Source organism: Sinocyclocheilus grahami, unplaced genomic scaffold (genome assembly GCF_001515645.1).
Source record: "Sinocyclocheilus grahami isolate Dianchi unplaced genomic scaffold, SAMN03320097.WGS_v1.1 scaffold84.1, whole genome shotgun sequence".
Classification (NCBI taxonomy): Eukaryota; Metazoa; Chordata; class Actinopteri; order Cypriniformes; family Cyprinidae; genus Sinocyclocheilus; species Sinocyclocheilus grahami.
In genome coordinates, this window is record NW_015505263.1 from 73,967 (window position 1) to 89,482 (window position 15,516).

Sequence of the window (15,516 nt, forward strand, 5' to 3'; positions counted from 1 at the left end):
ACCTATAGTGCATTTTATAATAGTTATTCTTAGTTAGTCTTTTATTGTGAAATAAATAAAAATGCTTTTTGATTTCCTAACAGCTTACTTAATATACTGTACAAAATGAGTTATTAAGCCACTTTGTGGTTGTGAAGAGTGCAGTTGAACATGCTCATAGTTAATGTGATGGATCTACGCCTTGTTAGAACACCTGTTTGAACTTCATACAGTACATCTAAAAAAATGAAGAACAGTATAAAGTCAGTGAAGAAAATCTCTAGGTCTTGGTTTGATATTTTTAAAGCATTTTAATGTATGACTCAAGTTTACAAATAACCTCAATTTTTCGGGGGTCATTGTACAACATTATGTTGGTCTATCTGACCATAGTTCTTGCTTCGAAACCAAAGGGTAAATTTGTATAACAATTAATATCAAGCTTTAAACATGCATCCTCATTACCATTGGTAGGTTAACCATCTTCATTAGTTAGATCAATGTAATGGTTTCAATGAAGCACACAATGGTATGAATAATAGTACCCTGAACACATACCATAGTTGCATGAATGAATGATTAGGACAGGTTTTAAAATGTCTCCCTAACATTTAACAATAACAACACTCATAAAGAGCATAAACGAAAAGAATGTTATTTTTCAAATGTACTGAAAAATCATATTGTCTTAAATATACTTACAGTATATCAACCGGTTTCCATGAGGATTAGACTAAGGGTAAAGTAAATAAATATTGTTTCAAATATGGATAAAAAAAAACATTGTGACTGTGAGAATTGTACAACAGAGAAAAATAAAACGACATATACAGTTAATGGTATCATATACCGTGTATTCTGATATCAGACTCGCATATGATGCCATTTAAATGGCACTAAAATACTGAAAATAATAATATGGTAATACCCAAACAGCATGTTATTATCGTGTGTGTGTGTGTGTGTGTGTGTGTGTGTGTGTGTGTGTGTGTGTGTGTGTGTGTGTGTGTGTGTGTGTGTGTGTGTGTGTGTGTGTGTGTGTGTGTGTGTGTGTGTGTAGTCTCCGCCCAATGGGCCTGTGTTCAGTTCAGTGTATCAGTGAAACAGATTTCAACAGAAACACAGACAGCAGTGAAAACATCACTGTCATTATACTCTATTAAATATATTTTTTTTTTTATTAAATAAACACTTCGCTGTCCTCATTAAACTACTGAAGATTCGTCGCAGATCAACGGTAAGACACTTTAATGTCTGTTTACTTTCAGTAGTTTCCTGACCGGCTCCAACTGAATAACAGACCGGTCTTTGTTAAAATAGCAAAATACTTATTTCCCCCTCATACTAGCATGATAACTGTTCGTCGGTATACAACGTTTATTCATTGCGTTTGTGTTGTTTTCATTTAATCCTGCAGTTCGCGGCTAACCAGCTAATGCTAAAGGCTTTGTGTTTGTCAGTTTAACGAATGAAAACATTTACCCGTAAATGATACCCATAAAGATGTTTAAGGATGGTTCAGTGGCGTTAAATAGTTCATTTTTGATCTGTAGGAGATCATGACACTGCCAGGTTCATGTTGTCAGTCGTTTTAACGTTACTCCAGTTTAGGAAGAACAACAAAAGCTGCATCAGGTTTCATGAGTTTGACTGGAGTTCAGTGCATCTGCAAAATATGATTGCCATCATGTCATATTAAGGACCATTTCATGTTTGGGATTATTAGGATCATCGAGTGCATGACCATGGCTATGTCTCGTTTAGGATGCATTTTGTGGTCAATAAATGAACATTAGGATCCACAAGTTATAGACCCTTGATGACTCCGAGATAATTAACTCAGCTGTCAGTTATCAATTATGGCATATGAGCAACTGTAATTAATGTTTTTTGTTCTTTTAATTCAAATAAAAAAATAATGTGATTTAACTATTTAATGACCTGTTTTGTCCATAATATTGAGCTTATACTGCAACTCACATGTGTAGACTGGCGTGAATAATACAATTCGGAATATTTTAAATAACAACAATATTTCTTTTTTCTCCACTTTGGTCCTTTTTCATTCTCTTGTTTCATGGAATGCATCCCATTTGAAAATTAAATTAAGATTAAAATGTATTATTATGTAGCAGTTATACATTTGTCATATTTCCTTAATTTTATACAGTGAAGTGTTTAATTTAAGCATTAGACTCTGTTGTTGTTGTTTGTTTATTGGAAAACTGTAGGAAGACATTAGCTCATTACCAACAGGTCAGCGTACCTGTTGTTAAAAAGTTTGGTATGTTTACTTTTGGTATATTTACTTAATACATATATACTTAGCAATTTTAGTTTTTTGATTGCTATAAATGAACCTATTAGAATTCCAACTGGATTGCATTTTATTTTGTGATTTGCTGGACTGATAAGCTGACCTTTATGTTCCACTGAAAGCACACAATAAAGTGCAATCAAATAAGCATCATACATGTACAGAACTAACAATAAACAAAAATGGCTAATGATAGTCTATTGTGCAAGCTCTGAACCATAAGTTATTGCACAAAAATGTAACCTAGCTATGTACTGCCACAAATCTGAGCCCCTCTAAGACTGGAATCCTGAAGTCATGTCATGTTTGTGGTCATACTGACATGCTGTAAGTGTGCTGTCTGGTGTAAGTCCTTATGAGTGATTGCTTGTGCAACTGTATGCCATATTGCACATGAACACTAGATACCAAACATCTAAGTATTCAGAAAACATCCTCAGATGTGTTTTGCTGTTTCAAAAGAAGCCATCACAAGACACTGTGGCAGGCTGACACACCGGCATTGTACACAAACGTTTCGCAATGTTTATGCCCAGGTGGTATTACGAGGGCTATGTTGAAAGTCAGCTTAATAATTCAAAGCTTACACCACAGCATGACAACCCCCCCCCATGACCCAACTGACTCAGACGGTTTGTATTTAGGTCATGCCGGCTGAGTCTAGCTGCACATGTCCAGCCAAGCCCTGTCATGCTGTAGAGAGAGAAGCTTCTTGAATGACATTGCAAGATCCTTGTGGAAGTGTTTCTTTTGAGTGGAAGCCATGACTTATTCCTGAAATATATGATTCAGAAACAAGGGGTCATGTTCCTTCTCCGTCCTCGAAGAACCGGCATGACTGTGCAACTCTAGGAGAGTTGTGAAATGGCAGTGCAATGGTTTAGTAATTTGGTAAACATACTGCGAGAGAGCAACCGGGTTTGATTTACACTTATCCCTTTTAAAAAATGGGGGGACTCTCCCCATGAATGGCATACATAGATTTTAAGCCGTGTGGTGTTGATCACAAAGACACCCCACATGTGTGTCCAAAATAAGATCAGGTCTAACGATCTCTTTTCTTTTCTTCCACAGTGTTTGGTGTAGTGTCTTTGAGTTAAGCGACTCACTAATATTTGCAATGGAGGAGCTTCATATCCATTGCCTGAAATGTGTCAACCGCCGATGTATGATAAGACCAGAGCCTAGCATTTCCTGTGACCTCATGGGTTGCCCTCTTGTATGTGGGGCGGTTTTCCACTCATGCAAACTGAATGAGCACCGCTTGCTGTGTCCGTACGAAAGAGTCCCATGTCTGAACCATGGATTCGGATGTCCATTCACCCTAGCCAGGGTCAAAATAGCACAGCACCTTGAAACGTGCCCAGCCAGCGTTGTGTGTTGCACTATGGAATGGAATCGATGGCCAGTGAGTTATGCAGATCGTAAGTCCTACGATAACTTGAGTAAGGAGGTTTGTGACGTGGAGCAGCTCGACATGGCTTTGGCCCTCCAGGATCAGCGAATGTTGCTGGAGTCGCTTAAAGTAGCGACCACTGTGACAAAAGCTCTGGAGGAGCAAAATCAGGACAATTCCAGCCCTCAGGATTCAGACCCGGAAAATGAATTAATTGAAACAGATGAGGAACCGTATGGTGGACCTTACACAATTTCAGTGGAAAACAGTAGAAGCTTTGCTGCCACTTTGGACGTTCTCCGTAGTGCAAAAAATATTGACTTGATTGTGGAGAATCCTGATGGTGAGGAACAGAATGGAGGTTGCAACAGTGTTAGGAATGGCGATGGGGACTTTAGCAATGACACAAAGGAAAGTGACACTGATTCGGATTCAGATCTGGGAGCGGTAGGTGGTGCTGACTGTCCTTTTCCAGTAGACCCTGAAGATGAAAGAGATGATTGGCTGGAGAACAGTGGATGCGGTGAATCTTCTGAAGAAGAAGGTGAAATGAATGATGGGATAGAACTCAGTGGACTTCATAATGAAGGGAACACTGACAGCCAGGTTAGACTTGAAAGGGTCAATGCCTCTTCAAACGTAAGGCAGGTTTTACTTGATCATTCCATACCTGTTCTAGCACGGGAGCCTGAAATGGCCCACTTGCCCCAACTACCTCTTCCTTTGCCCATCCCTGTGCCTAACCTGATGCACAACAATGTTCTGCACCATTTGCCTTATAGAATTGAGAACCGATGGCTGGAGCGCAAGTTGGAGAATCTCCAGGTACTCAGGGGAATGAACTTGTTTACTATCAATGGGCGAAGGACTCTGTTTTCCGACCCCTATTTATTCAAAGCCAAGATGGAGGACAAGGCGGTGGACACGTCGGACCTTGAGGTGGCAGATGATCCGATGGGTCTTCATGGCATTGACCTCATCACCGCTGCTTTGCTCTTTTGTTTGGGAGACTCACCTGGAGGTAGGGGCATCTCAGACAGTCGCTTTGTAGATGGGTATCGAATTGACATTTTTCACAGTCTAATCTTGCTGATGTTTTTCATTTTAGGTGTGGCGGTTCAGTACAGCGTTTGACACCGTGAACGAGTGGAAGTTTGCCAACATTTCCAGCATGGCCGACCACCTCAAGACGTGCAAGTTTAACACCATAGCACGGAGAGAAGAGGCTGTCCCACTTCCATGTATGAGTTTCACAAGAGAACTTACAAAAGAGGGACGCTCTCTACGTTCAGTGCTTAAACCAGTGATATAGACTGTAGTCAAAATTCTGATTTAATTTTATAATACAACATGCCTTATGTGTTTAGGTGAACCGTGGGATTTGTTTGGAGACATAATCTTTAAAATAAGAGCCTCAACTTAAACCACTTTTGCAAGAGATGTTTTTTAATAAACAATATCTTCCTGCTGTAGTGATGATGGTTGTGCTGTCTTGCACTTTTGATACAGTATATTCAGTCTTTTTTTTACAAATTCATTGCTTTTGTTGAGATATGTAGCTTCAAACCAGAAACACTGAATTGTTAAATGGTGATGACCAAACGGAAAACCATTGTCTTCATTTTTGTAATGCAGGAATACACAATCCAATTATTTGTATCATATAGATCAGTGGTCCTCAACTGGTTTTACTTTTGGACCCAAAGCTACATTGAACATGAAATGGTGACCATATACAATACTGGACATAACCCGCCTTTACTGTTCCCTTGGTCATTTATTTTTAACCATACATAGTTGTCCTCCTTGAGGATGATATCATCTTGGTACTGTCACACACAACACTTCCAGTGGTCATCCTGAAATGTAAATGTACTTTATCTATTTTGATGGCATGTGCTGAATTATTACTTTTTACAATCTTCCTGCTTGTGAGTCACTGCGCAAAACCTGCAGGACAGGTACAATACTGCAGTTGTAGCCTGTTTTTGGTTGCACATGGTACATGTGCAGATGTGCCGGTACTTCTCTGTCTCTCAGGGGTTTAACATCAAGCATATGCCATTATAGACAGTTTATCTGTGAGAAACTTGACGTGAGCTTGTGATTCTCTTCTACTTTTATTTGTTGAAAGTCAAGTTTACAGTTCCTAAAAAGTTATGATTTACTGTAATTCTTTTCAGGTGTGCAGTTACAATGTTTTATGATTGCTAACATTCTGAAATGTTGCAATATTTTCATCTGAAAAGAAAACAATTCTCTCGACCTTTGTTTAAGGGATTAGATGTGTGATACGTTTTACTGTATGTGCTTTCTGTGAATTTTGAGTATGACAGTCCTTACATTTGTGTTGAGTGATGACAATAGAGCAATATTCTGAAACATTTGAGTTTCTGAATAATCTAATTCTAGCATCTTTGAAAACTGAAGAGTCATAAAATGCTTATTTTTAAAGAATTTATCAGAGTTGACATCAGCCAATGTGCAATGTGTTATAATGTCTTTGTTTGAGTGATTTTTTCCCCAAAGGAACAAAATGCATTTATATATTGCATAAAGCCTTATTTCTTTTTTTGAACAATTGTGATGTTTGAATTTATTTAAATATATTTACTCTAGGTCTTCCAGCCATATGTGTATATATACATATATATATATATATATATATATATATATAAATAATAGTATGAGGGAACTCAGGTTTTTAAAGAAGAGTTGTGGAAAGGTTAGGTTAGATTATTTACTGTGTGGTTTCCATTGTTTGTTTTTTTGTTGGTGTTTTTTAAAGGAAGTGTACAGTTAATTTACTCCCCAAACCCTGAAATTTTTGTAATACAGTTTTCATATTTGCGATTTAATATGACCTCATGCATCTTAGTTCTCAAACCCCTTTTTCTATTGTAAATAATCAAAACGTTTGTCCATCTAGGTTAACTAACCTAAACAGTTGTTTCACATCAACAGTTGTATCATTATTTGCATTTATATATATATATATATATATTATTTAATAAAGTGTGAGAAATCCAGGTTGCCAATGTGCCGTTTTATTAGGCTCCAGATATGCAGCCAACCAAGTGTCAAATATATAAAATAAAGTCGTTAACCAAAGCGGGCAGAGAAATTAATTTGCCTGTGTTACATCAATCATGTAATGGGCGGATAATGCTTTGCTTCACTAATTACTTGGTAGTTTTTTAAGCATTTGCATATACATTTATTACTTGAAGTGCATGATGTGGCTTTGATTTTACAGAATCTATTTTATAATAACATCACTCTATTTTTATGCTTGTAAAGTGTTTTACCTCCAGGTGGTGCTGCTGTATTCAGAATCAGAAGATGCTAATCAAAAAAGCAGGTCTTTTGCACGGTACATTTCCTGAGAGATACAAATTTGTTAAAGGGGTCATATGATGTTGCTAAAAAGAACATTATTTTGTATATTTGGTGTAATGAAATGTGTTTATGCGGTTTAAGGTTCAAAAAACACATTATTTTCCACATACTGTACATTATTGTTTCTCCTCTATGCGCCGCCTTTCTGAAACGTGTCGATTTTTACAAAGCTCATCGGTCTGAAAAGCGAGGTGTGCTGTGATTGGCCAGCTATCCAGTGCGTTGTGATTGGCCGAATACCTCAAGCGTGTGACAGAAATGTTAGGCCCCTTACCATACTGTGTTTCCATCATACAGTCTATGGTTTCCATGTGTCCGGCGTGACGAGACAAAACCTTATACTGTGTTTGACTTATAATTTATAACTTGTAATGACTTATACTGTGTTTTTACACTTTGTGTTGCGTATTGCGCCGCGTAAACATAAAACCATGTCTGCATTTGTGATCGGAGAAATGACAAACAAAAAGCCCTACTCTACACTGCCCAAAAACCTTGCTTTAAATATATAAAATATAAAAACTCTTTAAATATAAAAAACGTACTTACACTCTGTGAGTCAAAGCGTGTGACAGAAATGTTAGGCCCCTTACCATACTGTGTTTCCATCATACAGTCTATGGTTTCCATGTGTCCGGCGTGACGAGACAAAACCTTATACTGTGTTTGACTTATAATTTATAACTTGTAATGACTTATACTGTGTTTTTACACTTTGTGTTGCGTATTGCGCCGCGTAAACATAAAACCATGTCTGCATTTGTGATCGGAGAAATTACAAACAATAAGCGCTACTCTACACTGATCAAACTCACGTTTGAATAATCAGTGGCTAATTCTTTAAATATAAAAAACCGTACTTACAGGCTGTGAGTCAGAAGCGCCAGACTGTCCTTGCAAAGTTGGAACCGCCCCATTTATAGAAACATTATGTCCTCTTTTGGAAGGCCAAACAAAGTAGTTTCGCTTTCACAACTTTGCGTGAACATTTGGGCGGCGTTATGCAAATCTTCCCACATAGTGAGGTAGATATGTGGGGGCGTGTTCAAACAAGCTGTTTTAGGTAGGCGTGGCTGACTTAACTTTTATAAAGAATATCTCTTTGGATTTGAGACTTTAGTCTTTGCAACTTTACAGATCTTCTTTATGCACCAAGAGCTTGTAACACTCTGAAGAGAAAGGAAAAATTGAAATCGCATCATATGACCCCTTTTAATAAAACAATTAATGTGCTTCCTAAGAACAGTGTTTAATGTTCATTAAAGTTGGGTTTGGCTTTTGAGTAGCCTATTGAGTCACCATTAATGAGGCCATACTTGTATAAATAAATACTTTACGTCTCCTTTTCAGCTTCTATCTCAGTATAATTTCGCCTCTGCGCCGAAACATACACATAGACGGTGAAAAACCAAGATAAATGTCCTGAATGGATCCAGGGCTGAGGGGCTGGACTGTGGTCAGGTGGGCTCATCTGCTTCAGTAACCTTAATGGAAATTGGCTTTTACAGCAGAGTTCTCAGAAAGGTTTAGACAGACAAATAATACACCCAGAACCATCACCACATTTCTTAAGCTAAACAAAGAAGCACAGCTTTCTGGAGCAATAATGTTCTTCAATAAATGATGCATGCCTTCATAATAACTATCTTTACAGAGACTGATAAAGAGGTGCGTGTTTTTAGCAACAAATATTGTCTGCTCTGCATTGTAATTAGTATTATGTAATACCGTAATTATCAATTACATAATGAATGAAGGGTTCCTTAAACCATTACCCCATTAAACAGCCATTAGAGAAAAGTTTCCATCATCTCCTAAAAAAAACGAAAACATTTATGTAATCTTTAGAGATGTGGTCGGCTTTAATAACATCCTGGTTAAAGAAATAGACACTTTTCAGTTTGCAACATTGTAACTGGAAGGAAAAAAATAACAACAGGAAAACATCAGTGTAGCCCAGACAATAATCAGACAAGAGATTAAAATGGCATCCTGTTCAAAACATCCTTAATTAATCACGCATTATTGATATTCAGTTGAGTTTGAGACTGATTATGAGTAATCTTTTAATTAAACGATGCCTAAACATGGCTTTTAAAATTCTTTATCAAAATTTGATTGAAAATACAACAGAAACATCTGAGACAAAAAATATATATTTATTACAATGCAGCTTTTCCAGTCAACTCCAAAGAAGTTTAATGCTGACACAGAAGCTTTTCAACAACAGCAGCAATGCTAAGGTAATTAACAATATCATTTTAAGGATTTGCTGAGACACCGAAACACACACTGTAGTGTCATATGTAAGATGCACACAAGCAAACATATGTATGAAACATATTTTGGAATAAAGATGGAGGAGACATCTATTACATGTCCAATATCAATGGAATCAGAGAAGAAGCACTCCACTTGTGTGATTCCTTTTCACATTCTTGCTGCTTTTGCCCTATAGATAGACAACAGTGCAGCGCAATATTTAGATGAGTTTACAACAAATTAAAATTAAAGCTCCTTGATGGATTTGTTTCTTGCAAACACGCTGCATTTCACTTCACAAGATGATAATTGATGGACAGGTGTGGATTATTGTGATGTTTTCATCAGCTGTTTGGACTCTCATTCTGACGGCACCCATTCACTGCAGAGGATTCATTGGTGAGCAAGTGATGTAATGCTACATTTCTCCAATTCTGATGAAGAAACAAACACACCTAGATCTTGGATGGCCTGAGGGTGAGTACATTTTCAGCAAATTTTCTTTTTTGGGTGAACTATTCCTTTAAAGCAGACTTCGCATTGCTCAGAACTGATTGTCATGGTGAGAGATGTGTACATTTTTATCAGTGGCATTAAAGCATGACGGCAGTCTCTCTGGGAGGAAGTCGCGTGGGGTCTGATCAGCAAGTGATCTGTCTTTACGGTCATCCTCTAGCGAACAGCTCACGGATAAACAAACACATCTGCACTGCGGTCGACTCCAGCTCTTATCAGTTTGAGGAGCAGAAGACAGCGATGATAAAAGTCCTGTCACACTAAAACGGCATCAGTCATCTCGGTGTGGGGTGTGAGATGCTCTAACATGGGTGATGTAAGATGAAATCTCATGCAAATGTAGCGCCTCTCTAGTGTGCTAAACTATAATGAGAGGTGGCTATCCTGAATTCTTTAAATATATATCCAATCAAATAAGTGAGGTTTCTCTAATAACTTATCTGTGTTTGCCTTGTGTGGGTGTAATTACTAGCTTATTATAGGAAATACTTTTCCCTCTTTAAATCACTATTTAAGCAGTAATATTTACACTGTAACAGGAAATTAAAGGTCTTTTAATTACTTTTCTCCTATAAACACTTTCACGTTTAACCCAAAAGTTTCTCTCTTTTCTTAATTAACTTAAGATATCAACAGAGTCAGTGACCACAAAGGTTTTATAAAAAATATACCAGATTTACTTAAAAGAAAAAAAGTCACAAATTGAATATGTCTGGTCAAACTCACTTTTCTCATCACAAATGCATTTAAATTCACATTTAACACATAAGGGCCCAAGAAAATAAAATAGCCGGCAAAAACCTAGCTTAACGTGAAATACCCGTCAAATGTTCAAATGATGCAGGCCTGAATGTAGCTTGGGTACGTAGTAGCCTTAAACCCAATGGCTGCTTCACCACGCAGGCCAAACAAACAAGTGGTACCTTTACTCAATGTGAATGTAACCTCACGCGCACCAGATCAAAGGCGCCAGCCGCAGAAGACAGGACTGGAGGATTTGCGATGAAGAGAAAACGGTTGAAGAGAAGATTCACATCGTTGACGATCTCAGCAAAGTCCACACTCGATAACACTATCCGGCTCCGGGAAGGTCTTTGATCATCGTCGGTCTCATATTCCCACACAGGCTTAACTAATCAAGGTCGCTAGCCGCTAGCTTGTCAGCAAAGTCCATGCAAACGCTAGTCACTAAATCAGCGCTAACTTAAACTTACATCTGTCGTAACTGTGATGAGTTTATCACTCAGACAAACAGAACTATCACCATTAACGTCTTCTATAAGAGTCCGTATTGAACACTTTCATTTTCTGGTGCATTACATTAACAGTAACCGTCTTTTCCTTTCCGCAAAAACTCACTCCCCTCGTTTCTCCTCGCATTCTCCACTTCCTCTTTTCTTTGACCTTTCCTGTGATTGGCTCATACACAAAACTTTCAGAAATAAAATAAATTCACAAACATTTGTGTAACTCTTTCTTCCTATTCTCACAGGCATCTTTTAAGCATTTTCACATATATTATTACCCAACAAATATTTAACATTTTAAATGCTGTATACAGTAAATGAACATTACTCCATAGACATTTCTCTCATTGAGCAAAATCATAACTTCTTTGCTGGTCAATGAATCTTAACTTTTTTAACCTTAAACTCTATTTAGTAAACTATGAAATTATTTATTCAAACTTGTATATGTTATACTACAGAACATATTTCAACAGGGTTACACAAAGAACTCAAACTTCAGATCCCAGGCCACCACGATCTCATCTGATTGAAGAATCTCATGTGAAGTTGCCAAAAACATCCTCAGATCTAAAGGAAAGAGGGGCGATTATGAAAGATGGTTTCAGGCACAGTTTTTGGTAGTTGTGACTTTTTCCCCACACTTCTGAGTTTAAATCTGGCAATTCTGACTTTTTTTTCTGGACACATGCTTACAAATGCAACAGGGCTGCGAAACATACAGACAGCAGAGAGAGAAAATATCAGAGATGTCAACAAGAAAACCTCACACTAACAATCGGATTATACACACAACAAATCAAATCAAAAAAGCTTTCCCCCTAAACCATTATGAATAATTATAATTGGCAACACATCTCAAATCACTGTTCATTATGTGGTAGAAATGATTTTAAACGTTTTAACACAATTACTACATAAATAATATTAGCTTAAAAAACGTATTGCTTTCTGTTCACAATATCAAATCAAATCGAAATGTATTTATACAGCAATATATAAAAATCCACAGTAGTTGACCATTGTGCTGTACAAAAAAAAACATATAGGGTAATAAATGGACAATATATTTCCACTGATTTTTCTTCACACAGCATCACGTTTCATATTTCATCTCAAGCTCTTCATTGTCACTGTCTTCTCAATAAACAAACATGTACACTAACCTTTGAAGGACTTTATTATTGGCAAAATTGTTGTTTGGAGAGGAAATGACACCATAACTGAGGGATAGTCGTAATTTGTGCTAAATAAAATAAAATAATAAAATAAAAAATATTGATTGTGGTGGAAATGACACCATAAATAAAGGGACAGTAGTAATTTGTGCAAAATAAAAAAAATTATAAATAAAAAAAATGCGGATTGCAGTGAAAACGACACCATAATTGAGGGACGTAATTTGTGCAAAATAAAATAAAAATAAATTATCATCCAAGAAATATTAGTTAATGATTATTTCACTCTGTTTAGATCATTGTTAAAAAATGTAATTTTTTAAATATATAATAGTTTAACATTAAGCATCTGGGTCTGGGACAATAAAAAGAAATATTGCAAAATATAAAAATAAGCTAAGTAGCAGCAAAAATTAATTAAAGCAAAAAGAGTTTCTTTTGAGTTTTAAAAGGACAAAAGCAGCTGTAGTTGACAAAACAGCCACAAGCAGGACACGTAATAAAGACATTCAACACAGAACTACTATTGTCTGTGCTCTGACATTACAACATCCAGCGAGAACAGCTGCTTTATTTCAATATTAATGACTGCCGTGAACATGATAAATGTCCTGTCTCTTCATTTCCCCCTCAATCTCACTAAACAGACACCTGATTGCTTTTGTAATTAAATTCACATCCACGAGAGGGAAGCAGCATTTGTGTGTCGATGTTAAAGCGGCAGCTTTGGAATTACATCAATGAACGGCCTCTTATCTGTTCCAGCATTCGAATGACACATGAATAGACCTTTAGTAATTCATCAACTCCTTAGCAAAACAGAAACAGAGAAGCATGTTTCCCATGAGGCTGAGCAATGACAAGACGTCATTGCTACAATAGAGAAACGGCATCCTGCAGTCAGGATGTAAATGTAGGAAGTAGTTTATTCTTGCACTTTTTAGTCAAGAATTAGAGAGGTCTCATCTGGAAAGATGCTTCTTGAATAAAACTCACGTCTCTGAATGCTCTTCCTCCAGGATGGTCTGCACGGGCAGGTAGCCGAGCCGAGGGTGTTTGGTGAAGTACTTCTTTGAGCGGAACTTGTTTTTCAGCACCTTGGTGAAGTCACGCACATCTTCTCCTGAGGTGGTCTGTAACAGAGAGGCTGTAGGGAAATGTTCTGTTGTGCATGAAGGATTACAGTGGCAGAGACAGGAGTGTTTAGACATTTAGGCTTAGAAAATTCAGAGAAAAACAATCTAACAAAAATATTAATGCACCTACACACACACACACACACAATAAAGTAGATATATAAAATATCTAATATTATATATTAGGGCTGTCAATCGATTAAAATATGTAATTGCGATTAATCGCATGATTGTCATGAGTTAACTCATGATTAATTGCAACTTAATCCCAAATTTTTATCTGTTCTAAATGTACCTTAAATGAATACTTTTCAAGTTTTTAATACTCTGATCAACATGGGGATGGACAAATATGGATGCTTTATGCTTCTTATTAGTGAAACCATAGTCAACATAGAGCATGAAGACTAGACATGTTTCAAAGTTCATAGATGTTCTTGTTCATGTCTACTAGACACATGAAAAAGAACATAGAAATACCAGGTTCCCATTATTTCTCTTTATTCGCACTGAGCAATTTACTTACACAAGCCTGTTTGGATTTTCGCACAACGGGGCAGCGCACTTCTTCTGAACATGCAAAACGTACATTTATTATATGTGACCCTGGACCACAAAACCAGTCATAAGTAGCACAGGTATATTTGTAGCAATAGTCAAAAAAACATTGTATGGGTCAAAAATATCAATTTTTCTTTTATGCCAAAAATCATTAGGATATTAACTAAAAATCTTGTTACATGAAGATATTTTGTAAATTTCCTACCGTAGATATATCAAAAATGTATTATCATTAGTAATATGCATTGCTAAGGACTTCATCTGGACAACTTTAAAGACTTTATTTTCTCAGTATTTCGATTTTTTTGCACCCTCAGATTCCAGATTTTCAAATAGTTGTATCTCGGCCAAATATCCTTTACATATATGTCCTATACTAACAAACCATACATCAATGGAAACCTTATTTATTCAGCTTCAAAAAATTGACCCAAAAATTATGACTGGTTTTGTGCTCCAGGGTCACATTTATTATTACATTTGTTTGCCTCTCTGTGCCCACATAGCCTAGTTGGCAAGTCCACGGGTAAAACAGAAAATGCACGCTGCATTAATCGCGTAGTAATAAAATGAATTCCGTTAAAGTGAATATTATTAACGCGTTAATTTTGACAGCCCTATTATATATATATATATATATATATACAATTTTGATAGTTATTTATATTATAGAATGTAATACATTTTAGTTATGAAATTATATCATATTTAGAAATAATAATACAAATACATTTTTACAAAATATTTGTAAACATTTTTTAGGGTGGCACAACACCAGCACTATTTTTGAACAATGCACCATTTGAAAACAACCAAACACAACGTCTTCCAGATGCTCACAGGGGTGCAGTACTCCACCATTGGATAGCTGAGATGATGGTCCTTGGAAATCCTTCCCGAGAAAAAACACATCTGACACACATTGTGGTTGAATTGCTTCAGACTCCGATACCTAAAAGATAAACAGATGCAGCTATGCATTTTGCAACACTGATACTGTCATTGAGCAGAACTGAATCAACACTGAACTAAACTGAGCTGAACAATGACACTGTTGTTTTCTGTAGAGCTGCTTATAACTTAAATGTAATTAGTTTAAAAATTTAAGAATTTTGCAACCTTAATACTTTTTTTCTGTTTATTACTGTAAAGCTTCTCGAAAACAATCTGTATTGTATAAAGTGCTATAGAAATAAATGTGACTTGACTTTTATGGCACTGTCCAAACAAATAATATATACATTGATGAACCATTACTTAATTTTTTAATCAAATGCACAAAAAACCTTGTTGCCTATTCTGACATTATATTATTATTATTATTATTATTATTACTATTATAATTATAGTGTGTTTAATTGTGTCATTTTAAATTTCAACACTGTTTATATATTTAATTTAAATGTTTATTACTAGAAAGTAATGAAATCACAAATATCAGGGTTTTACACTGAAGTTTAGACACATTCCAAATTCTGGGATTACAAAAATTTAAACCTCATACATTTAAAAAAAAAAAAAAAAA

General features: G+C 36.2%; 2 protein-coding genes across 2 annotated transcripts in view; one reads left to right on the top strand and one right to left on the bottom strand.

The window, feature by feature from the left end:
- The first annotated feature begins 1,074 nt into the window (after positions 1 to 1,074).
- On the top strand, positions 1,075 to 4,826 carry LOC107586624 (F-box only protein 30-like). Its single transcript, XM_016274078.1, has 2 exons — positions 1,075 to 1,216; positions 3,371 to 4,826. Exon 2 carries the CDS (start codon positions 3,417 to 3,419, stop codon positions 4,824 to 4,826), a length of 1,410 nt encoding a protein of 469 aa, XP_016129564.1. The 5' UTR covers positions 1,075 to 1,216; positions 3,371 to 3,416.
- Positions 4,827 to 11,594: 6,768 nt separating this feature from the next.
- Positions 11,595 to 15,516, bottom strand: part of LOC107586625 (utrophin-like) — a 13,087-nt gene continuing 9,165 nt past the window's right edge. The window contains exons 9-12 of the mRNA XM_016274079.1: positions 14,832 to 14,943; positions 13,291 to 13,427; positions 11,761 to 11,825; positions 11,595 to 11,686 (exon numbers count right to left, since the gene is read on the bottom strand). Of these exons, the coding sequence (XP_016129565.1) occupies positions 11,595 to 11,686; positions 11,761 to 11,825; positions 13,291 to 13,427; positions 14,832 to 14,943 (406 nt within the window). The remainder of the gene's footprint in view (positions 11,687 to 11,760; positions 11,826 to 13,290; positions 13,428 to 14,831; positions 14,944 to 15,516) is intronic.